Below are 27,521 nucleotides of genomic sequence, written 5' to 3'. Positions count from 1 at the left end.
CTTTCCAAAGTCTCACTTCCGCGGCCATTTTGAAATTTTATGAATAAATAATGCGCATGCTTTCTGCATGCATATGCTGTAAAGTACACTGCAGGCTCATGTTATTTTAATTCAACATGGCGGCCCAACCAAGTGAGAATGAATTGGAATTTCCATTCAATAACAATCGCGAATTCGAACTGAAACTCGGAAGTAGTTTTCATTCAAAAGGAGGACCAAAGACAGCCTTTCATACCATGCGATGTAAGCTTGATTTTCTTGCTATGTAATGTTTTACGATGAAACTTTATGTACTGTTTTCATTCGTTGACCCAGCAGCTGTAAATAATCTTTTATTTATACTGGTAGTGAGTGTACAGCTATAGTGTTAGCTTTATGCTTAAATTTCGTTTAAATGTTCAGGGAATATTTTGTTATTATTTTGATAATACATGTAAGCTTATGTTATTTTACACTGTAGTCTGTAGCTTGTTGTCTAAATCTGCTTGATAAGGTGTCCTAAAATTATGATAAAAAAAAAAATTCTTTTATAGATAAAAGTAATAACCTTTTCTATTTGGTCAAGTAAAAATTATAAAAAAATGTCCACACATTCAAGTGAAATTAGAGCTCATCTTCTCGCAATCTGCTATATTTTTCACAAATGAACAACTTAAACCAACATAAAAAAATAAATAATTTTTATACACTGAATGTATGTACTTCAAAGTATCCGTGCACTATTCTATAAAGCACAAGTTTATTCCTTCTGGTAGCCTTGGTCCAATCTGTGTATATCCTATGTGAAAACACAGGTACCCCAAGCTCTATGGAGTGATTTAGCGTGATTCCAGTACAAGTTCCACTGTCGGTCTTTCTCTCTATATATACTTTTTTGTGGTACAGTGGGTCCTTTCTGAGTATACTTATGACCATGTTGCTTATTACGCGGAACATGGACTTCATTCCTCTTTTCTATGCTCAACAGATGATTTCAAGCCAGCATCAGTAGATACCACAAGACCTGCTGAACTTGTTGTGGGTGATACAAATGAGATCACTGTCACAGTTCCTCATGTACAGGTACTGCACTAACATGTAATTACAGTCAAAATACTCAGCGCATGCCGCCTGGAATTTCGGAATAGTTTTGTTTAACAGCGAACAGATTTCATTATTCATTTCAAACATTCAAATTTAATTTGAATACTGTAGATCATCCAACTGTGAACACATGAACATGTGAACCTGTCAAAAATTAACCAATCAAATTGGTTTATTTTTTACATGTTCATGTGCTTATGCATTCACTGTTGGATGATCTACAACATTCAAATTAAATTTGAATATTGAAATGAATAATGTAATCTGTTCGCTGTTAATCAAAACTATTCTGGAGTTCTAGGCGGCATGCGCTGATCATGAGTATTTTGACTGTAAAACTCACAGTCATTGTTTTATTGTCTTTGCGGGGAAATGCAAACCTGTTGCTTTGGATCTGTCATTATTCAAGGATAAAGGAGTCTAGTCGGATTGTACATGCACATGTAGCATTCTGTTAAGAGATGGTTGTGTTGGTGGTGGTGGGGTGGGGGGAGGGTCAGGGGTCCCATATAAAGGGTGATTGAGAGGAGGTTGTCTTTCTGTCATAGATATAGTTTAGTCTACAGCATGAGAGGCCCACAAACTGAAACTTTATTGGTTATAAGCAACTATGCTGTACAGGATTGTACAGTCTGTAGTTTACATCCATATTATCAGTCAATATCATCATCGTCATCATCATCATCATCATCATCATCATTATCATTGTCGTCATCGTGATCATCATCATCAGTAGCATTATTGTTTCCTTTCTCTCAACTCCAAAATTGAGGCTAAGTTTCATACTGTATCAATTTTATTATTTACTTAGTGCACATGAACATGTTTTTATGTTTTCAGGATTCTGGCAACACTGTTTATCGTGGCTCAAAAAGGAGCTGTACAAAGGAATTTATTCTGGTAGTAGACAAAGATAAAAAGGTACATGAAACATAAGAAGGAGACATTTACGGTATTATAAATTAACAAGTGTACAGTAAACTGTGTATAAACATAGTGATTGTGATTCTATCCTGTTGGCTATTTAATTTGCTGCAGTCTTATTGTCAAGGCTAATTAATTCATTTAAGTTTTAATTTTCTTCAGACATTTACATTGGAAAGAATTGAATCAACTGTTCCACAACTCAAGAAAGTTAGGTACATGTATATGCTATACAGTATCAAACATACATGTATATTCATTTGGTATAAAGTTGACATTGGTTTTAAATTTGCATGGTTTTGCTGTTAAGTACTGTTTATAAAATTTATAATGTGTACACTGTTAAGGGCCCACTGACGGATTTCTTGCACGTTGCTAAGGTGCTAAAAGAGGGCCGCTGTATTGCGTGTACGGGTTACTCATGCTATCTGTACGCGCCAGATGTGCAAAAAAATTTCCTTTCGAGCACTTCTTCAAACTCGCCAAATAAGATGAAACAATTAGAACTACCGAAAAACTTCCTGACTAATAGTTGACTTCGCATCTGAGAATCAGTCAGATTAAATTGAACCAGGAATAGCAGTTTTTTTACACATGCAAATAATCTCAAAAGCGTACGCGTACAACTAGCGCGCGCACTGCTCTCTTGTCAGATGAATTACGCATGCGTTAACAAAATGATTTTCGGTTTGCAGAAAAAATCTAAATACTTGGCGGTCTTTAATTTGATTAACTTTTTTTCGACGTTATATTTTTCCGACCTGGGTCGGGAACATAACTAAGTATTCATTTGCTTAAATCATTTTTAATAAAAATTTTATGGACAAATCAATATTTTAAATCTCTCTAAAAAAATTATTTTCCATAATGAATTGAAACCCATATACTTACCAAGATACAAAAACAAATAAAGATCATGACACCATGAATGATTTTCTGATAACATGCAAAGCATCAAAAAGTTTAGACTTTTTCTTTATTGGTCACGTGATCATGGGCGTGGCCCGATGACGTCATATTTACGTTATGGACTGAGTAAAAGATTCAACCATAACTAAACAAGAAAAATTGCTAAAACTATATAACCGTGAATGTCCCTAGCAACGGGTCCAAATATATATGTTGTGGTTTAAATTTATCTCTGGTTTAAAATTTGTCAAACCAGTTTGATTTTTATTTTTCATTGTCTCATACTCATTAACATAATCTAAAACAAAGGGAAGTAAAAATCAAACTGGTTTGAAAAAAATTAAACCAAGGAAAAAATTAAACCACAACATATACGTCAGTGGGCCCTTAAAGTACTGTACTGTGCCATGGAATCATCTGATCCACAATTATATTAAACTGTATTTTGTTCTCAAATGAACATTGTATAAATCATAATTGATTTATTTCATATACTTTATGTCATAATTTTTACATTGTAAAAAAATAAAAACCCCACCAAATGATTTTGGGGAGACATTAGAGAGGCCCTGCCAGGGTAAATTCTGACAAGCGACATGGCCCAAAAAGTAGTGACAGCATACTAATAAAATCACGACAAACGACAACCCTTTTGGAAAAACTTAAATTCCGACAAGGACAAACAATTAACCTTCAATTTAATTACTGACAGCGACATAAAGAGCGATAAAACAGCGACACGGCACATTTTTAAATTTAGACAAGCGACACGGGAACCCCCCTGGCAGGGCCTCATTAGATGATTCCATTGCTGATCGTCTTGCCACTGACAACATTGTACTCAACTTTGTCCAATAATTAATTTTTTAAGTATTTGAAGTGACTAGATACCCTGGTTAAAGGGACTATGTCACGGATTTTACTAGATTTTGAAACGCCAAAATTTATATTTGTGTCGCATGAAACTTAGAAATAAAAGGCCATTTGATTAAAAATTGCTATATTAGAGCACTGAAACTGTTAACTAGCATTATTGGCTGCAGATGGCGCAGATGGAAACGGATTGCAAATTGTTTCCGCGTGTCTTCAAAAAATCGATATTTGTAACCTTAGCTTGATTTCTATTTGCAAATTAAGATTATATTTTCCTTTAGATGTTTAAAGATATTGTTTTTATGGGTTTACGGTAGTTGCCCTCTACTAATTTCAGAACAGTTTAGACCAAAAATCTGCAAAATCTCCATGACATAGTCCCTGTAAAAAAAGGTAATTGTACAGGTACCTAATGCTGAGTGAACCACCTTGTGTCCAGAAACTATCCAAGACCAAAAATTTTAAAGAAATATAATTATGAAATTTAACTGGAATTTTCAGAGGGATGGGGGGGGGGTTCTTTTAAAAAATCTCTTTTGTGGGGGAGGTATAGATATTTTATGGAACTTCTGTACACATTCTTGTTTTCTTGTTAGATCGTCCAATCAGTCCTCCAAACCAGTAAAGCTACCTGTGACTCCTTCAACTGCAACACTCACAAAATCCCACAAAAACAAAACCAAAAGCAAGAAGAAACCAGTAGAAAGCAAGGCGGCAAAACAGACATCCCCTGTCAAGAATGCAAGTCCACCCACTGTGTCAAGCTCTCAGGTATGACACTGTGAGATGTGTTGATCTGTGAAGAACTGTTTATTCCGCTATGCATAACCTCCGACCCGCCGCCTGGTTAGCTCAATTGGTAGAGCGCCGGACTGCTGTGCGGGAGGTCATGGGTTCAAACCCCAGACCGGACCAACACTCAGGGTCTTAAAATAACTGAGGAGAATGTGCTGCCTTTGTAATTACATCTGCAAATGGTTAGACATTCTAGTCTTCTCGGAAAAGGACGATAAACCGTAGGTCCCGTCTCCTGTATCTTCAGTCTTGTAACAGGGGACGTTAAAGAACCCACACACTACTCGCAAAGAGTAAGGCACGAAGCTCCCGGTGTTGTGGTCTGGTGTGTAAAGCGCATTTGAACGTATGGAAAATGCGCTATATAAATGCATTATCATTATTATTATTATTATTATTATAACCTAGAGCTTTCAACTGGTGTTTTTCTTCGGAATCCATAGTTATTAAGTAAACCATTTCATTTGTATTTTGTACATAATTGTAAAAAGTGGTTACAATGTTATATATTTTTTTCAAATTATGCAGTGGTACAAACATATCAGGGCCCTAAGTTGTTCAAAGGGTGGATAGCGCTATCCACCGGATAAAAATCGCTATCCAGTGGATAAGTGTTAACAAAACATACTGCGCTATCCACCGGATAGTGGTTTATCCACTGGATAGTGGTATCCATTTTTTGAACAACTGGGGCCATGTTGAGTAGACTGTCCAGGTTTCCAACCATAGGAAGCGTCATTTTGTTGTGATCTTGGACATGCACTTAGCTCTTATGGCACTTCTCTCCCACATCCAGGGGGAAGGAGAAATTTATACTTCTACATGTAGTTGCTTCATGCAATTGAAACTGGAGATTATGGGCCACTATTGCCTAGTATGTGGCGGTATGGGGCACAATGTCCATGTACTTGTAATCCAGTTGTAGCTATATCTGCAAATATACTGAAAGAAGCAAAGTAAGATGTAGTTTTTGTTAGTGGCCACATATTGATAGGTTTTTCACTTCTGTGCTTTCAATATGTGGTAGGAGATCAGCTCCAAGCCTGAAGACACACCCATCCCTGCTGAATCAGATTCTGGCTCGTCCTCTTCCAGCGATAGTTCAGACTCGGAAAAAGATGAAAATGATGATGAGTTTGATGACAACGATGGGGAAAAGCTCAACAGCCTAATTACAAGTGTAAGTATTTTAAACTATTTGAAAATGTCAAAATCAGGAACAGGAATAGTCTCATTATAATCTTGTGATAATACCTTTGAGAGAATTAAGTTTTTTTTGTGATTTTGTTCTGAGATGAATGGTGTGTTCACTTTGAGTTCAGGAGAACTCTGGCAGATCTTGAATGTGTAATTTGGAAAACTAAGAAGCATTTCAGTGTTAATGGAAACCTTTAAATCATGGTCCTTAGAAATTCCCATCTAGTGTACTAAAACTGTCGACGAGTGTCTCTGGCCAAAGATGGAAAGGGTCGAAATGAATTACATATTAAGTCCTTGCCATGACTTTTGTTCTCTCATTTTTGTTTCCAAAATACACTAAAAACGATCAAGGGTTCTTTTTCCAAGAATTTGGTTGATATCTTTCTCATGGTGTTCTAGGATTATTCTCTTAACAGTGAAGTAGAGGTATTACAGCACAGTTTTGACATTAAATCAAAATTCCTGTGATACTTCCCCTTAAAATTTGATATAAAACAGCAAAGAAAAGTTAATTGTGGGAAGCACAGTGTCCTTATGGTTAGTCCCTTGGACTCTGGATTGAGTGGTCCTGGTTTAAGCCTGAGCTGGGGTCACTGAACAAGACATTTTACTCTCTCAGTGCCTCTCTCCACTGAGGTTTATTTTTACACTGAAATGGGTACTGACAGATAAAATGCTTGGTGGAGGGGGTGGGGGGGGGGGGGGGGGGAGATTACCTCTGCTGTAGACTGAATATAGCATCCCACCCAGAAGGGCAGAGTATACAATGTAAATACTTCTAGTTGCTTCATGCTGTGAAAACCAGGATAAGCTCTGGCAGTATGGGACACTTTGGCTTCATGAAGGCATTGCCATTATTTAAGGGAAGTTGCTAGGATTTTATCAGTGTTGCCTGGGATGAATTTTTTGATTGTGGCATTTTACATCTACATAGGTTTTGCTGCAAAACATTTATTAAGACTGAACGTTTAACTAGTTAGTACACACGTTTTTGAGAGCACAGTTGTTTGGACTACAGCTAATACCTTTGTGCATGTTCACACAGAAACCATCTAAACCTTTATCAGTGCAAATTAAACTACGCACCCATTTCTTTTTCTTTTTTTTTTTCCTGACTATAATGAAGTACTTTTTGCTCAGATACAAGGTAGTTCACTTATAATTAACTTTAAATTGTAGAATATGTACATGTACAGTGTATATGCTTTTAAGCTGTGCTTGTTACCTTTTTATTTCTTACGTGTAACATTTTGTTGTTTTGGTTGTAACAGGCAAACGGCTTCTTTGTGGAAACCTCATTAACAAACTAGTATTTTATTTTAATATATATTCATTTTTTTAGATGGATGAAAAAGATATTTTAACCAAGAAAGAAGGTTTCAACACACTCTGTAAGTAAATTTAATTCCATGAAGGAAACGAAATATAATGGTGTTTGGGAGAACTCACTTGTCCCATTGGTGAGGGTCTACAAATTACTTGTAAATTCTCCCAAACTCTCTTGACTAGTTGAATCAGACAGTGGGCATTTTCTGTTACTGTACATGTAGCCTTATTCAAAACGACAAGATGACCAATCAAAGCATTTTTAAATGCTTTGATTTAAAAAGCATAGTACCTGTACTGGCCAGGTCATTGCATTGTATTCTTGGGCAAGAAACTATACTCTCACAGTGCCTCTCTCTGCATGCCCACATTCATAATTGTAACTTTTCTCCAACTTTGCTGGCGGGTACCCCTGCGATTGACTTGCGCCCACCCCCTCCCACCCCTGCCATTCAAAGCCGAGTAGAAATGCTCCTAGTCGCTTCGTGCTACGGAAACTGGGATAAGCTCTGGCAAAATGGGACACTGGCTCGAGGCAGATCTTACTCTCTAGCAAACTATAATTAAAAGCGTTTTTAATGTATATACAGCATAGTTTCTTTCGTTCTACAGTTTGTTTTTCACCGTTGGCTTACTTTCGACCTCTTTTTTGGACTTCCATTTCTTGGTAAATTTTCAATCCAATCCAAGCATCCAGAGCAGCGTATTCAATCTGCCTTAACTTTAGAGGAAAGTTTTCCCAGTTGCTCATCGCTATTCTCTTGGGCTTTCTGAGTTCGATACCAAGAAAGCGTTCTGCTAGTGCTTTCAGTCCGATTTTTCCCGTCGCTGAAAGGGGGAGAGACTTCGCCATTTCCTGCGTGTCTATAAATCCTGTGCAGACCACACCTCTATCTCTTGTGAGCTTTGAGGCATCTTGCTTAATGCCGCTTCCAATTTTCAACACTTTTTCATCTGTCAGAATGGCAACGAGCGACCTTGGCAGCTCACTCATGTGATAGATGTGTAGAACTAAGCAAGAAGCTTCAACTCCTAACTGAAGAACGGCTGTTTTACTTTCGGTGCCTCCTTTTTTCTTGCTGACAAACTGTGGTTTCCATTCGATATCAAAACCGACAGCCCTGGCTGAACAATCCACGATATGTTTCCTTAGCCACCTTTCTGCTTCAAGTGCATCTTTAGTGTAAACAATTTTGACTCCTGCAGCGGCGGCGGGCTCCGTTAGTTCGTGTCTAATTGTTTCTGCTTTCGCACCAGAGCGAGATGTTTCTCCCAGATGGGGTTTTGAGAGTATATGTGAGGGTGGGTGAGACCGTTGATACCTCGCTGCAGGCCCTCTGTAAACGGTAGTTTTCTCTGCCGCGGGATGCGTTGGTTCGTGTCTGATCGTTTCTTCTGTTGTACCAGAGCGAGATGTCTCTCCCAGAAGGTGTTTTGAGCGTGGGTCAAATCGTTGATACCTCGCTGCAGGCTCCCTGTAAACGGTAGTTTTCTCCGTCGCGTCTTGGAAAAGGTGATCAGGCAGTTGAGAACGCCTTCGCTTTATGTCGTAGCCACCACTGGTAAATGTGCTGTTTCCAGTGCTGCTAACAGCATATCTCTCACACCTGGCCCGTTGGCTTCCATCTTGTCTGTATGTTGACCTCCACGGCTGAAAATTCAAGACGCTTTTATCTCTTTGCGAGCCGCGAGAATGACGATCTTCAGCCCAACCCCATGATGTTGATAAAGCAGGCGATTCCCGAGTTTTTCGACTGGAGCCTTGGTGACCATGGTCGTGTCTGTCGAGGCTTCTCGAGTAATGAAGGTGTTTTGTCCAACCTGTCGATGAGGGATATTTAGCTCGCTTGTATTGATGTTCCAACGAGTCAGATGCAGGTCGCTTTCGTCGATTCTCTTCACGTTTTTCGAAATCTGGTTGAAACATCGTGAACTAATTGTCGTAATGAAGCCGTGATTAAACTGCTACGATTTGAGTTGACAAACCTAGTTGTTGTTAAGACCCGACGGAGAAGCTCTTTGGAATGTTGTTTTTATTGTGGTGTATTCAGTATTTATAACACACTGTCAACAAGCAGCTATTTCAAAAAGAAATAGTGTTTCGTTTCCAGATTGCGGAAGGGTGAGAATAGTGTAACACTAAGGAGAGATGGGTTTGTGGTTTACTTTAATTTGGAGAAGGTCCTAGTGTATGTTGAATTTGCCGAATTTATGCACGAGTGAAGAATGAAAAGAAGAACTTCATATTCAGTTTAACACCTACTGTCCATTTTATGTAAAGGAGACATAAACTACGTCCTGATGCAGTTTGGCTTTCAAGAGTTCAAGTAACACACAAATATTTCTCTTTATAGAAATAGCATGTGTCTTTCTCTCCAAATTAAGTTAAGTGAAAGAAGCTTGTCTTTATCGTTTTTACTCATCCAGTGAAAATTAAAATGATTGTTTTTATTTCTGCAGAACACTTTTTGCTTAAAAATGGCACCTGATAGCATAACTTTGAATGTTACATGAATGGAAAAATAACTTACAGAAAATATTTAAATATATTCCTATCAATGTGGGGAATGGTTTATTTTTTAAAACAAACAATCCTAAAACAAATCAGTCCCATAAATAAAGTGTTTTGTGACTACTGATCTCTGATAAAATGCAAAACAACACTTTAATCGTAGATTAAATTATTACCTTTTGACAAAAAGCTTGAGGTATATACTTCTCTGAGCTGATCACATGTTCAAATCAAATAAATGCCAAATTCAAGACAAACCATAACCCCGGTCGACAAGAACAGAGATAAGCACACTGTTTCGAAGCCATTTCTTCAAAATCAAATGCCTGTTGTCACTTTACAAAGACACGTAAACAACCAGGGCAAATTAATGTAAAAAAGCTACCATACACAGATTTTTAACCGGGATTTTTAATTAAGCAAAATTCAAGTTTAAAGAAAGTTTTATGTTATATGTTATATGTAGTCATACCAGGATTGTATTTTGGTCGATCCGGCCGCGCTGCACGCTCTCCCGGCAAATATAAAATTATCTCCACAGAATAAGAGCTAATAAGACACAGCCAAGTTGCTTCTGTTGTCAGTGTAACACTGATAATAACGATTTGCATTTTTGGCGATACTGTGGAGTTTCGATCAGACCGCGATGGCTTTGAATAATCCAAATAATGTTTATATCAATAATTTAATCTCAGAAATCTGCTCCAGCAGTTGCAACGGTAATTAATGTTGAGCGTTACATCAACTAAGGAGACGAATTTAGTTCGACACGGCAGTTGCACACCTTGCTATACGATACTGTCCATACAAAATTTAAACTTTGAACAGAACTTGACTGTCTTCTTTTTTGTTCTCAACTTTCCGTGCAGACTCGAATGTTTTTGCGACGCACGTGACACTGATCACGCAATTCCGGGTACATCCACGCGAGAACCCACGCAATTTTGCGTGTATTCGCGCTGTTTGTGACGTCGACGATGCCGTGAATTTTCTTGTACAAATAGAATAGGGCAATTTCCCACATTTATACATTCCTCTGTTACATGAAGTGAAATTAACTTTGTAACTCGCCTGTAAATATGCACTTCTCTTTGTAGTGCACTTAAGCTCTACCGTGCGAGCAAACACGAGTCATCCCGTTTTTCTTTGCGCTTGCAAACACTGGTTGGTGGAAATTTACTTCCGTTTCAGAATAATATTAAACGCTACGACAGCTTTCTCTAGTTTTCTTACAATACATCGCTTTAATCAAACTTAAAACAATTTCAGTCGTTAGATGTTTCTGTTTGCAACGAATCTCAATATTTTTGGTCATGCTGAGGAATAATATTATATTTCCGATATTTAAAGAACATGTTTTTACGAAATTAATTGCCATCGGTCATACGTATTTACTTTGTGGTTACGACCGTTCTTGTGATTGGATAGCAGCCACCCGTGCGAGCAAACACGACAAGTCATCCCGTTTTTGTTTGCGCTTTCAAACACTGATTGGTGGAAATTTACTTCCGTTTCAGAAAATCGCTAGAATGTTTACTTAACAATTAAACGCTACGAGAGCTTTCTCTAGTTTTCTTACAATACATCGCTTTTATCAAACTTAAAACCATTGCAGTCGCCAGATATTTCTGTTTGCAACGAATCTCAATATTTTTTTATCATGCTGAGGAATATCTTTCCGATATTTGAAGAACATGTTTTTACGAAATTAATTGCCATCGGTCAAACGTATTTACTTTGTGGTTACGACCGTTCTTCTGATTGGATAGTAGCCCCCACTGTGTAAATAGTTCACATCGAAGCCAAAATAATACCGTATCGTTTCTGAGGAAACGAAACAAAAATAACATTCTTTTTTCCCGGAAACTAATCAGAACCTGTTTTACTCGTTTGATCACGTGAACAACGAAACAAAATCTTTCATGACCTTTCACCCACAGACAGTTCACAAGAAGAATTAGTTAAAATACTTTGTTAAATTCAAGTGTATATGTCATATAAATATGTCATTTGAATGGGATTTTAATTAGCTTTGGATTTTGGAAATCAATTTCATCTGGTTTGATTTTCTTTCACTTTGTTTGAGAGGAAGGAATTATGTATAAGTGATAACTGGTTTACAAAATTCAAACTATAAACAAATTCAAACCACAACAATTGTATCAATAGAATTTCCTATTACTGAACGAATTAGGTTGGTTGTCGCAAGCTTAGACGGGGTAAATATCTTGATGCCAGAGGTGTTCTCTAATTTCTTTTCCAGTTATCGCACGCGTCTAACTATGTTGAGAAAGAGAGGGAAAAATTTCCTTGTTTTTTTAATGACTTACAGGCCTGGCGGGTATTTCCGTCAACAATTCCGGGAATGATTTTTAAGTAGGAGTGTCAATGGAAAGCAAAGCAGCGACAAGCAAGGAACAAAAAACAGACAATAATAAAAATGAACCCTACATGATAGACAAAAGAAGTTTCTGTTTCTATCTCTTGATTGTATGCATTTAAAGATTCTATGTAATGATCTTGATCAAGAGCTTCTGCTGTCGTATCTCGTTCTTGCATACAACTGAGTTGCCGTTTCATTTCTTGGAAAACTTTCAATCCAACCCATGCATCAAGAGCAGCGTATTCAACCTCGTTTAGCTCTAGAGGAAAGTGCTCCCAGTCGGTAAACCACATGTCCTCGAGCTCCACACCAAGAAAGTGTTTCGCTAGAGCTTTCAGTCCTACTTTCTGTAGACCGAAAGACTTTGCCATCTCTTGGGTGTCGACCAATCCTTTGCAGACCAAATCTCGATCGCGTTCGATCTTTAAGGCGTCTCGCTGAATGTCGCTTCCAACTTTCAAGATATTTTCGTCTATTAGAATTGACGAAAGCGACTTAGGAAGCTCGCCCATGTGATAAACATGCAACACCAAGCAAGATGTTTCAACTCCTAACTGAAGAACGGCAGTTTCATTTTCGCTACCGCCATTTTTCTTGCTGTCGAACTGTGGTTTCCACTCCATGTCAAAGCCAACAGCCCTTGCTGAACGTTCCACGATGTGTTTCCTCAGCCACCTTTCTCCTTCACGTAAATCGTTGGTGTAAAGGACCTTGACACCTATAGCTTCGGGTGGATCTGCTAGTTCATGTCTCATCGTTGCTGTTCTCCTGACACAACGGGGTGTTTTTCTCAAAAGCTGGCGTTCTTCGGGTACATCAGATCGTTGATTTTTGTTTTCCATCCGGTCGTTGGTAGTTTTGGCCCTTACGTCTTGAAAAAGGAGCTGCGAACGCGCTTGCCTTGGTCCATCATGTACACGTCTCGGTGAAGTGTTTTCGTTAGAGCTCTCGAAGCATGTTCGACGGCTTTCGCTTTGTCTCTCACGAAGGGGCGCTTGATTCACATAGGATGAGCCAAAAGGTTTTTCTCTAACCCATAATGGAAGGCCCGTACGACAGTCTTCTTCCCAAAGTGAGAAGGGAACTCGAGTCTTAGGATAAGAACCATTTTTAACATAGCCACACGATCTAGAGTTGCAGTGATCTTCGTTCCGGCGTGACAATGGAACGGTTGATAATAGCCGTGTTTTGCGACTAGAGTCTTCACTGTACTCATAGGAGGTTGTCCAACCCGGCGATGAGGTATTTTCTCCTCTGTAGTGTTCATTATCCGAGGCGTCTACTGCGGTTTGGCTTCGTCGCCTTGCTTGGGTATCAGACATCGCTATAAACAAGCAATTTACTGTAGTGGAACGCTCGTTAATTATTTTACCGAGCGGTGTTTAGCCAGACAACTGAAGTAGCACCTTTGTCTTGAATCTTCATCTGATTCCGTGCACAGTTAATAATTTACAGAAGACCTATGGTTGTTTTCTCGTGTACCAGTTCACAAGACCAAACAATACGCTACAAGGAATCACTAATCTCTAACCAAAAAAAGGCGGTCATTTAACCCGCATCCGGAGAGAGATCTGAATGTATTATCGGGTCATTGTTTCAGTTTTGCTTGTACAGAGCTTAGTGTTTGGTCAGTTGTTATTTGTCATTGTCTCAGACTAAGTAAATGTTGGATTTAACAATTCGAGTTTTCTAACACTTGTTTGACGGCCTGTCGTACAATGTGCTATTGACTTTAGAACTTCCATTTCAACTGGCTATTGTCCTTTAAAGGAATCGTGTTAGTCAGAATTGTGATGTGGTGTTCACACACGCACACACACACACACACACACACACAAAAAAAAACAAGTTATTCTTAATCCATCGTTAGCACACACAATTTTTTTGGCATTTCTACTTTCTTTGATTGTGGTTGTTTAAAAAAAGACAGTGTACACAAAGCGCGAAATTTTTAAACCAATTACTAAGCGTAGTAATGCAAAACTGAAGCAACTGCAAATTACTTTCGACACTCAAGTGACAACTTCTCTAAACGGTAACCTTCGAATTCTCCTAAACTTTCCTCACGACTGTTTTTTGTTGTGTGAATACACTGTTATAGTTCTAGTTATGAGAATTTTTAAAGCGATCAAGGTAATTTCCCTTTTGTGAAATTCTGTTCGCCGAAACCAAGAAAGTATAACGAGGTCTTCTGACGAAACTAGTTTTTGTGGTCGCGGATATTAATTAAGTGTGTTGAAAGTAAATGCAAATGAGATTTTCCTATATCATTATAAGGTAATTTCCCTTTCAGGTGATTATCTTTCGAATTCTCATTCTCCACAGGCTTGGTTATGTATCGATGTTGTAAGGAGAAAGTGAATCCTAATCACTGTGTTTTCTTGTCTACAGGTGAAGACCTTCAGCTAAGCGAATCTGGGAGTGACAGTGATTGACAGCCAAGCAGAGGTGTCCATCAGTTAATCTAATTTATAGCATATTTAAGTTAATATGTACAAAGAATCTATAATCCTGACCAAAATAGACTGTCCACAGCCTCTCGATGTTTCAAGGAAAAAGCAAACGAAGTGAGCGCTCGGGGAGGGGGGCCGGGAAGCGAGCAAAGCGAGCGAAAAAAATCCCCCCCCCCCCCCTATCCTCTTGCTTCTTCTGTTTTGCGCTGGCGTCCAGTTCTCTCGCCGTTGTTCGTTGCTGTTGTTTTGATGTGGGAAGAAGCAAATCGCCACGGCTTGGCGTATCTACGGCTACAGTGGCTGAAGAGGTTTGGGGAGAGAGCGTCATGGTGGTCCGCCAAGCCCGACGTGCCATCCACTGCAGCAAAACCTCCCGACTCATGGTGTCAAATTTTTACGCTACGGCTAAACATAACCCACTGAGATGCAAAGTGTCTCATATTCTGAGAAATTCACCTCCACTAGCCCTTGAAGAGCCAGCTGTATCGATTTGCTTTAACTCCCTATTATTCAATGTTCCGACCTCTCCCCTGTCCAAACACACTAATGCTGGGTCTAGATTTGATCGGTCTAGCTAATATTGTGTTGCGGATAGTGGGGGTAGGAGGGGGGAGGACAGTGGGGGTGATGAACACATTGACCATTTGTTGGCAAAAAGGCGAAGTATTCCAAGACGTTTGACCAGGATTACAGATTGGCATAAGAAAAACTCTGATTCGGTTAACTGGAAGTGAATCTCGATTTTGTTCATCGTGTCTTTGTAAAGTTGCTCATATATTTATTTCCTTTCTTTTTACGTGAATGTTTTCTTATTGGTTAACCGTTTAGACCCTGCTGTCAACATACAAATTTTCTTTACTGTCCTCAGTTCATTTCTTGTTGCATGTCTTGAGTTAATAATAGTTTTCTCAGGTAGAAAACACCACAGTAACCCGAAAATAAACCAGGACTGGTTATGACAGAGGAAGATTAAAGGGACTGTGTCACGGCTGAGCTGAGTTTATTTTATTACGTTTTGCCAAATACTCGCTATGAAACGTAATGTTTGCAAAGAAATTACTTCTATTGGTCTAAATGTCAAAAAATAGCTTCGTTACAACCCAATGCGACTACTATTCAGCCCAACAGTATTTCAATATCGCAATCCGTTTCAATCTTCTTCACTTTTTGTCATCCGTACCTTCTTTTGTATTTACTGTGTAATTGAAATGTTCCTTCACTGTTTCAAGCGGTTATTTTTATGTTCACCGAATTTGATGGCTATTTCCTATGTTTTAATTTGGCTAAAATTCGTGACACAGTTCTCTTAAGACGGATTTAATTCTTACGTGTGCAAATTACCCAAATTTGTCCCCTAATTTTTTGCGCGTGTTGTTGCTTAGAAAACATGTTGTGATGAATTTTTTATGTTGACGTCGGAAGTGATACACGAATCTGTCTATGGAGCAAAAATAAGGGCAATAATTTTTGTTGCCAGCTGTATAAATAGTCTTAAAACCCAGCTGGTTGTAAATATTTCAAGAAAAAGTGCTAAATATCATGTAAATATAAAATTCGAGTCGCGAGAAGAATAAATTTATTGACGAAAACTGTTGTGAGGTCATTGTTTCACTCAGGGACTGGGTTCGAAGGTCTCCCAAGGGCAGCTTTTGGTTTCCAACCTCTCATTACAATCAAGAGAGAATAAGGGTAAGAGAGTGAATCCCCCATATTGGAGGGTCTCTGTGGGGTTAACCGTAAGCCGTATAACGGCCAAAAATTTAACCGTTAGGCGTTAAAATTGGACTGAAAAGTTTAACCGTTAGCCGTAAATAGCCCTTATGCAGGTTTACGTCAGACTGGCTAGTTTCACTACCAAGCCTCGCTTTCGAAGTGTTAACTTGTAAATCTTATCGTGAACGAATTTCCAAAGCAGCAAGGATGAAAAGAATACCCACGTGAAAACTACATGAAGGTGGAGAAAGGTTGAGAATAATTTGCGTAAACGAGGCTTGGTGGTGAATTTTGAGCTTATGACGTTATCATGCATAAGGCCTATTATGTTAACCGTAAAAAGTCGATCAGTAAGTAGTAAATAAAATATGAGCGGGAGATCTGTATGGGCAGTTACAATGGCGAGCCGATAGGCGAGCCATTTTAAACGCCCATACAGATCGGACGCGAATATTTTATTGTACTTGTGAAATGAAAACAATAAATTGAATGCAAAGTATTGTTATGCGAATCAGTAGAGATCTGTATCAAAAGTTTATGAATACTAATTAGCTGAGCAGGAGTTTGTATCAAAAGTTAATTCTATTGATTGATTTGTATGGGGGTTTACAGCTGTGTACATGTGATCTGAATACTGTGCTGGGATTGGTTTGCACCCTCGTGAATTATTAATTAATTTTACAATTATAAATAAAACAGAATTGATCACTTCATCGTCCCAGAATGACCTAAGACCTAAAATATGTTCTTTATTAATGGGAATTAATTTTTAACTTTTAAAAACAATGTAAATTAATATTTAACTTTTGTTTATCGTAATGGAAATAAATTAACCGTTAGCCGTAAAAAAAGCTAACGGTTAAACCGTTAGCCCCTCATTATCTAGACCTTATTCCAAAGGTAACCCCTCTCAAGTTGTTTTTAGACATGGTACCCAGTATTTCCACGTTTTCTTCAAACAATCAATCTTCCATTTTTTGGACATCGCATGGTCCATGTGGAAATCTAGATATCGTCACTTTACAACTCCGCCGCCCGCTATGTTTTAGTCATTGCATTCTCCAGTAAAACGCACGAGAACATCCACGCAACGCGCGTTTACATCCACGAAAGTACTGGGTACCATGTTTAAAATAACTAAGAGGGATGTCTCACTCTACTGATCATGCATAGCTTGCCCATAAGATTAGAAACAAGAGTATCAACATGTTCAATATACTGAAATGATAGTCGCTTGTCTAAGTGCGGCGTGTGGTCAAGTCATTTCGCCTATCCACCGTAAACAACAGCAACCACATAAAACAACAACAAAAAAGAAATAATTTGAGGCTGAACGCAAAAAAACAAATGATAAGTATAAACCAAATATATAATAATAATAATACAGGAGACTGCTGAGACTGTGATGGCACGGCCTCTTGATCTCGATAAAATGGTCTCTGGATCTCTTGGGCTTGTTGAAAATTCGCTCCAGCAGAAGCATCAAGAGCAGCGTGGTTATCTTGATAAAACGGTCTCTGGATCTCTTGGCGTTTAATTCCTTGGTTAATATTCACTCCGACCCAAGCATCCGGAGCACCACTCCGTCACGAATCCCGCCGGCTACGTAGACTATGATCTTGATAGAACGGTCTCTTGATCTCTTGGCGTTTAATTCCTTGGTTAATATTCGCTCCGGGCCAAGCATCCGGCGAGTCCCGCCGGCTACGTAGACTATGATCTTGATAGAACGGTCTCTGGATCTCTTGGCGTTTAATTCCTTGGTTAATATTCGCTCCGGTAGAAGCATCGAGAGCAGCGCAGTGACCGTCAGAAAATGTTCTCTCGGTCTCTTGACGTTTAATTGCTTGGTAAATATTCACTCCGACCCAAGCATCCAGAGCAGCGTATTCAATCTGCCTTAACTGTAGAGGAAAGTTTTCCCAGTTGCTTGTCGCTACTTTCTTTGTTTTTTCGAGCTCGATATCAAGAAAGCGTTTCGTCAGTGCTTTCAGTCCTAATTTTGGCATTTTTGGCGCTTTTGCTGGAATACCGAGGGACTTCATCGCCATGACTCGGATGTCAACCATTCCTTCGCAGACCAAACCTCTATGCCTTTTAAGTTTTGATGCGTCTTCCTTAATTTCAACTCCAACTTTCAAGATATTTCCATCTCCTAGAATTGAAATGAGCGACTTTGGCAACTCACTCATGTGATAAATATGTAAAACTAAGCAAGATGTTTCAACTCCTAACTGAAGAACGGCAGTCTCATTTTCGGTACCGCCTTTTTTCTTGCTGACAAACTGTGGTTTCCACTCGATATCGAAGCCAACAACCCTAGCTGAACGTTCTACGATGTGAGCCCTTAGCCAGCTTTCCGCCTCAAAGACATCGTTGGTGTAAACAACTTCAACACCTGCGGCTTCTACCGGAGACGTTAGTTCATGCTTGATTGTTTTTGCTGCCATTTGACGGGGTGTTTATCTGAAACGTGCCCTTCGCGTGGATTGCATCATGGATATTTTGCAGCAGTCTCTTGGAGAAGAGACGGTTGCGAAGGTGCTTGGCTTCTTATGTAAAAAAAAACGTCCTGTGGTTGTGTTTATGTTAGCAACGTTGGACCTTTGAAAGACCCATCGAAGGCTTTCTTCTTGTCTGCCTCGACTATTCGGCCAGATATATCAAACAATCGATTGCCTTAAATTTTCTGCTACGCGTCGAGTTGACAAATCTTCTTTACATTTCTTGGCTAAGCAGATAGCCTGCGTAGCAGGCGTCGAAAGGGGAGGGTGGGGGAGTTGGGAAGAGAGAAAATTTTTACGCCTGCCACGCAGGCTACTAAGCAGATGAATACATCTTCATTATGTTTCCCGAAAGCTACAGTTATTGCTTGTGTGCATGCATGGTTTGTTTTTCTGGGAAACACAGCAGAAATCCAATGGCTGTTTTCTCTTGTACCAGTTCATAAAACCAAACAATACGCTACAAGGAATCACTAACCTCTAACCGAAAGAAATGCGGTCATTTAACCCGCATCCGAAGAGAGATCTGAATTTATTATCGGGTCTTTGATTCAGTTTTGTTTGTAAAAAGCTCAGTGTTTGTTCAGTTGTCATTCGTCACTGTCTCTGACTGAGAAAATGTTTAATTTTATAATTCAAGTTTTCTACACTTGTTTGACCGCCTGTCGTACAACCTGCCATTGACTTCAAAACTTCTATTTCAATTGGCTTTTGTCATTTAAAGAAATCGTGTTAGTCAAAATTGTGACGTGGTGTTTACATTTGAAAAACAAGTCATTCTTAATCCATTGTTAATACATATAGTTTAATCTTTTTCGCATTTCTGGTTTTTTCGATTGCGGTTGACAACGTACACAAAGTATTCCACTTTTTTTGTAGAGTTACAAGGGTGTTGATCAGATTCTGTCTTAAAGCTGATTTCCAGTCCGTATTGCGCAGACTCGGGGTTTGTTTTCGTTTTTGTTTTGAATTCGTTGAAACGTTACACTTCGTTGACAGCATACATGAAGTTTTTTAGTCCGCCATTACAGTTCGCATCGTTCAAGAATTTCCGATGAGCTGAAACGTCAGTTTGAAATAGCGTCAAGGTTCTTCTACTTGTTATTATTTGTTCTGCAAGGATATCTGGCGTTAATAATGAAGAAACAGGTAAGTTTGTCACGTAATTTTTAGTTTTGTTTTGTTTGTGAGGCTCACATAAACATTGCAGCCGAGATTGCGCAGTACGGACTGTAATTCATCTTTAACATTCGCAATAACTACATTTAATGTTTTACTCTCAGTGTTAACAGACTATTTGCGTTGCGCCAGTTTATAATTTCACCAAAAACCGATCAGATTCTTAAAACAAGATCGCTTTACCTTAGATTGGTATCGTGTTTTGTACGGTTCTTTTGCATGGAGCTTGATAGAGCGGATACTGTAATGACATAAGCAATAGAGAGAGCATGCGCGGACTGGCCGAAGACGGCCACGTTTTTCTGTGAAGGGAGACCTCTTCCCTCGAATTACTCAATTTCAGACGAAAAAACCTATCTACAGCATGAAAATTGTTCAAAAAATATGCCTCCTGTAAAGTCAGGCCGTAAGAACAAACGTGGTGAAAGAGGATCCACGGACGACGAAACTGCAGAACCAAAACGAGTTAACATGGCGTCCGCCGATTTCGAGCCTGAAGACTCAGAGGAGCGCGAGGACGTCCAACCAGACCTAGCGGACATCCACGCATTACTAAAAGATATCCAGAAGTCAATGAACAACCTTTCTAGGGAAGTTGCAGAATTAAAAACCTCTTTCAAGCAACAGGAATCGGAACTAAAAACTGCTAAGGAATCATTGAACGCAGCACTCAAGTACAACGCACAGCTCAAAACCGAATTGCAAGCGACTAAGAATCGAGTCAAAGAACTTGAAGTCGAAAATGACGATCTTTATGAAAATATGGACGCGTTAGAACAGTACACAAGGAAAAACTCTCTAGAGATTGAAGGTATTCCAGAAAATATTTGTGACGACGAGGAAGCGGTTTTGAAGGTCGCACAGGTCTTGAACGTCGACGTGAAGCGAGAAGATATCGACATCTGTCACAGGATTAAACGGAAAAAGTCGAATCCTATCATAGTGAGATTTATAAGCCATAAGGTGAAGAGGGCACTCTACAAGCAACGAGTTAAACTAAAGAATATCAGCGGTTCGCAGCTGTTCCCAAGTGCTCCGGCAACGGCAAGACCATCCTCGAACCGAATCTTCATCAATGAAAATTTGACGGCGCATCGCCGAAACCTGGTGCGAATGGCGAACGACATGAAGCAAGATGGAATTTTGAAAGGAGTGTGGACTGTAGACGGGAAAATCTTTGTCAAGACTTCACCTGAGGGTAGGCCGTTACGAATTAATACAGAAGATGATTTAGATGAACTTTAAGTAGATAAGCGTTGCTGGCAGGTTGAATTACATTTATTACATACATAGTCTAAACACGAGGGAAGTCTCTAAGAGGACTGAGAAGGCGAAGCGAAAGCTTTATCTCCGTTTATTTTTTCGTTAGTTTACTTTTTGTATTCATAAGTGTTTGTTTTTGGTTTTATTTTTGCGTGATTTCTTTTTCTACAATTACATTCAAATGCAAAACAATTCAAGGTGTAAAGTAATTTCACTAAACGTAAGGGGAATACGCGATCAAACTAAAAGAAGGAGCATCTTTACATATTTAAAAGATCAGAAAGCAAGTATTTATTTTCTCCAAGAAACGTATTCTGAACTAAATGACGAAACAACTTGGCAAAACGAATGGGGAGGCAAAATGTATTTTTCCCATGGGTCCCGACATAGCAAAGGCACTTGCATATTAATAGATCCATCGACTAATTATAGGGTAGACTGCTCATTTAGTGACAAAACAGGAAGAATTACTCTCATTACAGTCAATATCAATGGTTTAAAAATGTCATTCTGTAATATTTACGCACCAAATAATCCATCCGAACAACTAGAATTTATACAAGAGCTTAATAATTGTATTATCGACAAATCGGAATTGACAAACCTTGTTGTTGGAGGTGACTGGAATTGCACGCTATCAAAAAAAGACAAAAAAGGCGGAACACCATGGAAACCATCACATTTCAGTCAGCTTCTTCTTATGACAATGGAAATTTTTGATCTAATAGATATACAAAGAGTTCATCACCCCAATTTGAATATATATTCATATGTATCCAAAGCATTAAACGTCAAATCTAGATTGGATTTTATTTTAATTGCAAAGAACTTGACAAAACATGTTAAAAGCATCGGAATTACTAATTCAATAGCACCAGATCATAAAACAGTTTTTCTTTGTTTTTCATTACCAAACAATTCTCCAAGGGGACCAGGATTCTGGAAGTTCAATAACACCTTACTGAAAGATGACAGTTATATATTTAAAATCCGCGATCTTATCCCTCGATTACGTGAGAAGTATGCATCTTTGAAAGACAAAAGACTAGTATGGGAATTAATTAAAATGGAAATTCGTGACAACACCATCTCTTTTGCTAAAAGAAAAGCGAGAGCTGCTTTAAAACGGGAAGTACAAATCTCCAAGCGACTGGAAGAGCTAGACCATGAAATATGTAACAGCGATAATTTATCAGATATAGAGAATACGCTAAATGAGTACGACAACCTTAAAACAGAGTTTCAATCAATATACGAAGAAAAAGGGCGCGCTGCAATTTTCCGATCGAAATGCAGGTGGGTAGAGAAAGGAGAGCGGCCGACTAAATATTTCTTTAATCTAGAAAAGCGAAACTATAATAGGAAGACAATAACCGAACTTCAAACTAGCGATATCGTAACAATAAAAGAAGAGGTTAAAATCTTACAACAAATAGAGAAATTCTATGAGGACCTTTACAGCTCTAAAACAACTGTGACCCAAGAAGCTTTTGATGAATTTATTCGGGGAATTGAAATCCCAGAACTTAGTAACGAAGAACAGGAACAAATGGAAGGGATTTTTACCTTGGAGGAGTGTAAAAGGATACTAGATTCTTTTGAAGATAATAAATCTCCAGGTGAAGACGGATTCACCGCTGAGTTCTATAAACATTTCTTTGACTTAATAGGACTTGATCTGATCCAAAGCCTTAATCAAGCCTTTGAAGATGGAGAACTCTCCATTTCACAGCGAAGAGGTGTAATTACTTTGATACCTAAAGAAGACTCTGACCTACTAGACATTCAGAATTGGAGACCTATAACCTTACTCAACATTGATTATAAGATTGCATCTAAAGCGTTAGCCAAAAGAATAGAATCAATACTTCCAAAATTAGTTCACTCCGATCAAACCGGATTCATGAAAGGTCGTTATATTGGAGAAAATATACGCCTGATAAATGATGTAATGGAGTACACCATGTCGGAAAAGAAAGGGGGCATTCTGGTATCACTGGACTTTAAGAAAGCCTTTGACACCTTGGAATGGCAATTCATAATGAAGGTATTAGATCTCTTCAACTTTGGCGATAATGTCAAAAGATGGATTAGAATTTTTTATACAAATATCGAAAGTACGGTATTGAATAATGGCTTTACCACCAATTGGATTAAACCAACAAGAGGGGTTAGGCAAGGCTGCCCGCTTTCCCCATATCTTTTCATATTGAGCGCAGAAATATTATCTAACAAGCTTCGCCAGACAACGGAAATCAATGGGATTAATTTATTTGGAAATGAAGTTAAAATTAGTAAATTTGCAGATGATACTAACTTATTTTGTGCAGATATTATTTCAGTAGAAAAGTCTCTTAACATAGTCAATAACTTTGGAGTCATTTCAGGCTTAAAATTAAATGTAAAAAAGACTAAGGCGATATGGTTGGGAAAGTGGTCAAAGAACAAAATTACACCGTTACAATTACAGTGGGTAAACAAACCTGTCAAAATTCTAGGGCTATATTTCTCATATGAGGATAATAAGAACAAACATTTTAATTTCGATTTAAAAGTCAAAAAACTACAAACAAAACTGGATTTATGGAAAGCAAGAAACTTGACCTTATTTGGAAAGGCTTTGATTATTAAATCTCTTGGGCTATCCCAAATAGTCTATGCAGCTTCCAATTTAAACACTCCAACCGAAGTCCAATCCACCATCAAAAGTAAGCTTTTCAGTTTCTTATGAAACCAAAAAAAGGACAAAATTAAAAGAGAAAGCATTTATCAGGATTATGATCGAGGTGGAATCCGTATGACGGATATTGACCTTATGATAAAGGGGTTAAGACTAGCTTGGATCTCAAGACTACTTAACCCTGAAAGACGCAATTGGAAATCAGTACCAAATTATTTTTTTACAAAGCTTGGAGGTTTAAATTTCCTCCTTAGGTGTAATTACGATGCAAAATACTTTGATCCTAAGTTGCCAATCTTTTACAAAGACATTTTATCTTTTTTTTCGGAACTAAAGTCTAAGTACAACTACCAACAAGGACAGGAAACAATTCTTTTTAACAACAAAGCTATCCTTATAGGAGAAAAGCCATTCTTTCTTCAAGAATGGTTTTCCAAAGGAATCATATCTATTCAGGACCTTTTAAATGAAAACGGACAGCTAATTTCTTTTCAACAGTTCCAAAGGAAATATGACTGTAAAACCAATTTTTTAAAATTTTATCAAGTTAGAAATGCCATTCCAAAAACGCTCCTAACAAGGGCACGTAATTTTGGAAAACTTCCAAAAGAAAGTTATTTGGGAGATCAATCCAAGTTCCAACTAGAGGAAAACATCGAAATTGACTTAGAGAAAGCAAAGGCAAAAGATTTCTACTGGCTACTAAATAATAAGGTACACCATTCTTTTCCTACCGGCCCAACGAAATGGAGCAAAAACTTGAATTTAAACTCCACTGATTGGGGGCACTTTTTTAAGTTGACAAAACGAATTTGTAAAGAAAATAAATTGAAAGAATTCCACTACAAGTTCTTACATAGAATTGTAGTCACTAAGAAGGAGCTACACCGTTTTGGTATTAAAGATGACGAGGATTGTTTATATTGTGGAAATGAAGACTCTATTGAGCATACGTTCATTCACTGCCAATTTTCAAAAGCTTTTCAAAGGAGAGTTATTCAATGGTTTAATAGCGTGAACAACTCCAGTCACCATCCATCTGTTAAAGAAACGTTATTCGGTATTTCTCCCGCCTCTTCACTTGAAAACAAAACTTTGATAAGAAAACTTAATTATACCTTGCTGTATATGCCTTATTACATTTATACCAACAAACTGCATAACAGACCAATTACTCTCTCCGATTGTGTTAATAAATTACACAACAAGTATAAAATAGAGAAGATAGATTAAAGTATTATACCTTATTTATTAAATACCTAATTGTTTAAGATGCTCCTTCTCCTGATTCTTCTCCTTTTATTTTGTTTTTTCGCATTTTTTTTTTTCTAAACTTAATAGTGCATCTAATTTATTGTAATTGTGATTTATTGTAATTTAGTGTAACTAGTGTGATACCGATAATTGTAATGTATAATGTTCTGTAAAAACAACTGAATGTAATTGTATTATGTGTATAATAGCAATAAAAAAAAAAAAAATAAAAAAAAATAAAAAAAAAAAAAAAAAAAAAAATAAGCAATAAAGCTACTACATTTTCCTTCAACGGTCTTCAACTGAGTATCGAAACTAATTCGTATTTGCTTTGGGCTTAGTGATTAACGGAAAAAACTTGCGCCACATTCTCATCCAATCAAGCGTAAAACAAAACAAATACATGTTGCCAGCACGAGGCGCGGGAAAACGTGCGTGAGCGAATCACGATTGGTTTTGGTTTTACTGCTGACTGGTTGAGAAAGTGGCGCGAGATTTTTGAGCCAATCGCTAAGCGTAGTAATGCAAAACCCAAATTCAGCTGTCTCTGAATTTTGTACATTTATGTATCAATAATATTTATTAACAATTAATGTAACTATGTAATTAAAATCAAACTGTTGTAAGTAAGTAGTTAATGTGAGTATTGTAGATGTTTGTTTTGTTTCAATAAAAAAAAAAAAATCCAAACAAATGAAAATTACTCTCAAAACTCAAGGGAACACTGCCCTTAACATAAACTTTTAAATTCTCCTAAACTTAATTAACGTGACTGTCCTTTCTTTTATCAATACATTTACTTTTATAGTTCTAGTTAAGGGAATTTGTGAAAAAATCAAGATCATTTCTCAATTTTTCTGATTAACTTCTTGGTTCTCATGTCCCGTGTGGCTTGGTTATGTATCGTTGTTGTAAGAAGTAAATGAATCCTGATCACTGTGTTTTACGTTCTACAGGTGAAGACCTTCAGCTAAGCGAGTCTGGGAGTGACAGTGATTGACAGCCACCCCGAGGTGTCCATCAGTTAATCTAATTTATAGCATATTTAAGTTAATATGTACGTAGAATCTATAATCCTGACCAAAATTCCTTGTGAAACTTGACGAAGCGCTTGCCTAATGACAAGTTCTTTTGAAGTGTGAAGAAGCAAATCGCCACGGCTTGGCGCATCTACGGCTAGGGTGGCTGAAGAGGTCTGGGGAGAGAGCATCATGGTGGTCCGCCCATTCTCGTTCCCATAGCCCTTTCGTTTCTCTTAGCCGGCTGTGCCTTGGCAGGAGAAAACGAAGGGCTCTGGAGACACAGGATTTCCAGTCCTAGATTCTAGGACTTCCGGTCTTCATGTATGCAGTCATGACGTTTCAAAGGAATGTATGAGAGAGTTGTTTCGTTTTCGACTTACGTTTAAGAATTCTTTATTCCAAACAGCCAATCAAAAAATTCGAATTAATTCAAAAATCCTATGTCACCAGAGCCCTTCGTTTATTCGTGCCAAGCCGGCTAAGAGAAACGAAAGGGCTATGGGGACGAGAATGCTCCTCCAAGCTCGACGTGCCATCCACTACGGCAAAACCTCCCGACACACGTCAAATTTTACGCTACGGCTAAACATAACCGACGGAGATGCACTGTGTCTCATGATCATTTTCTGAGAAATTCATCTCCGCTAGCCCTTGTAGCACAAGCTGAAGCGATTTGCTTAATGTGGCCGAGATTGGATCTCGTTAGAACTAAATGTGATCTCTAGCATTATAATTTGAAGATACAGCAAACGAGATTAACTTTGATCGCAATCCCTTTTAATCTTCTTCAGTTTTTGCCATCCGTACCTTCTTTTGTATTTGCTGTGTAATTGAAATGTTCCTTCACTGTTTCAAGCGGTTATTTTTATGTTTCACCGAATTTGATGGCTATTTCCTATGTTTCAATTTGGCTAAAATTCGTGACACAGTTCTCTTTAGGCGGACTTAATTCTAACGTGTGCAAATTACCCAGCCTAGTACCCAGGCATTCCCTTCTCGCTTATCGATTTGGCGCGAAATTTCGTGACGTCACCGTATGACACTGGGCAGAGGAGTAGAACGCCTAGGGACTAGGCTGCAAATTACCCAAATTTGTCCCCTACGTGTTTGCGCGTGTTATCGCTGAGAAAACTTGTTTAGATCAAATTCTCCCTTCATGTTTTGTAAAAAAGACGTTTGTATACTTATATGGATAATTTGGATGTTGACGCCGGAACTGATTCACGAATCTGTCTATGGAGCAAAAATAAGGGCAACAATTTTAGTTGCTAGCCACATGAATAGTCTTAAACCCCAGCTGGTTGTAAATAATTCAAGAAAAAGTGCTACATATGATGTAAATATAAAATTTGAGTTGCGAGAAAAAATAAATTTATTGACAAGAACTGTTGTGAGGTCGTTGTTTTACTCGGGGACTGGGTTCGAAGTTCTCCCAAGAGCAGCCAGAA

At 38.2% G+C, this 27,521-nt stretch overlaps 4 protein-coding genes across 6 annotated transcripts; 2 read left to right on the top strand and 2 right to left on the bottom strand.

Moving 5' to 3' along the window:
* The first annotated feature begins 6 nt into the window (after positions 1–6).
* LOC144660637 (uncharacterized) lies at positions 7–27,521 on the top strand. 2 transcript variants are annotated; one of them, XM_078521317.1, is made up of 9 exons: positions 7–243; positions 968–1,062; positions 1,924–2,004; positions 2,170–2,222; positions 4,386–4,560; positions 5,612–5,764; positions 7,127–7,175; positions 14,397–14,453; positions 26,008–27,521. In XM_078521317.1, exons 1-8 carry the CDS (start codon positions 117–119, stop codon positions 14,438–14,440), a joined length of 777 nt encoding a protein of 258 aa, XP_078377443.1. In that variant the 5' UTR covers positions 7–116; the 3' UTR covers positions 14,441–14,453; positions 26,008–27,521. The 2 variants fall into 2 exon arrangements, with proteins under 2 accessions (XP_078377443.1, XP_078377442.1); XM_078521316.1 differs by lacking the exon at positions 26,008–27,521 and having other exon boundaries at positions 8–243; positions 14,397–16,047.
* LOC144660620 (uncharacterized) lies at positions 6,720–13,553 on the bottom strand. 2 transcript variants are annotated; one of them, XM_078521294.1, is made up of 2 exons: positions 11,457–11,987; positions 6,720–9,174 (listed from the first exon to the last, which is right to left on the bottom strand). In XM_078521294.1, the coding sequence occupies exon 2, from the start codon at positions 9,035–9,037 to the stop codon at positions 7,742–7,744; it is 1,296 nt and encodes a 431-aa protein (XP_078377420.1). In that variant the 5' UTR covers positions 9,038–9,174; positions 11,457–11,987; the 3' UTR covers positions 6,720–7,741. The 2 variants fall into 2 exon arrangements, 1 of the variants encoding a protein (XP_078377420.1); XR_013572121.1 differs by having other exon boundaries at positions 9,037–9,174; positions 11,457–13,553.
* On the bottom strand, positions 16,881–18,621 carry LOC144659340 (uncharacterized). The gene has a single exon (XM_078519754.1). The coding sequence runs from the start codon at positions 18,619–18,621 to the stop codon at positions 17,758–17,760; it is 864 nt and encodes a 287-aa protein (XP_078375880.1). The 3' UTR covers positions 16,881–17,757.
* On the top strand, positions 20,104–21,113 carry LOC144660636 (uncharacterized). Its single transcript, XM_078521315.1, has one exon. The coding sequence runs from the start codon at positions 20,239–20,241 to the stop codon at positions 21,097–21,099; it is 861 nt and encodes a 286-aa protein (XP_078377441.1). The 5' UTR covers positions 20,104–20,238; the 3' UTR covers positions 21,100–21,113.

This window comes from Oculina patagonica, chromosome 7, assembly GCF_052425735.1.
Source record: "Oculina patagonica isolate OP01 chromosome 7, crgOcupat, whole genome shotgun sequence".
In the NCBI taxonomy this organism is placed as follows: domain Eukaryota; kingdom Metazoa; phylum Cnidaria; class Anthozoa; order Scleractinia; family Oculinidae; genus Oculina; species Oculina patagonica.
The sequence above is the reverse complement of the archived record's forward strand: the minus strand, read 5'-3'. Positions and strand labels throughout refer to the sequence as shown.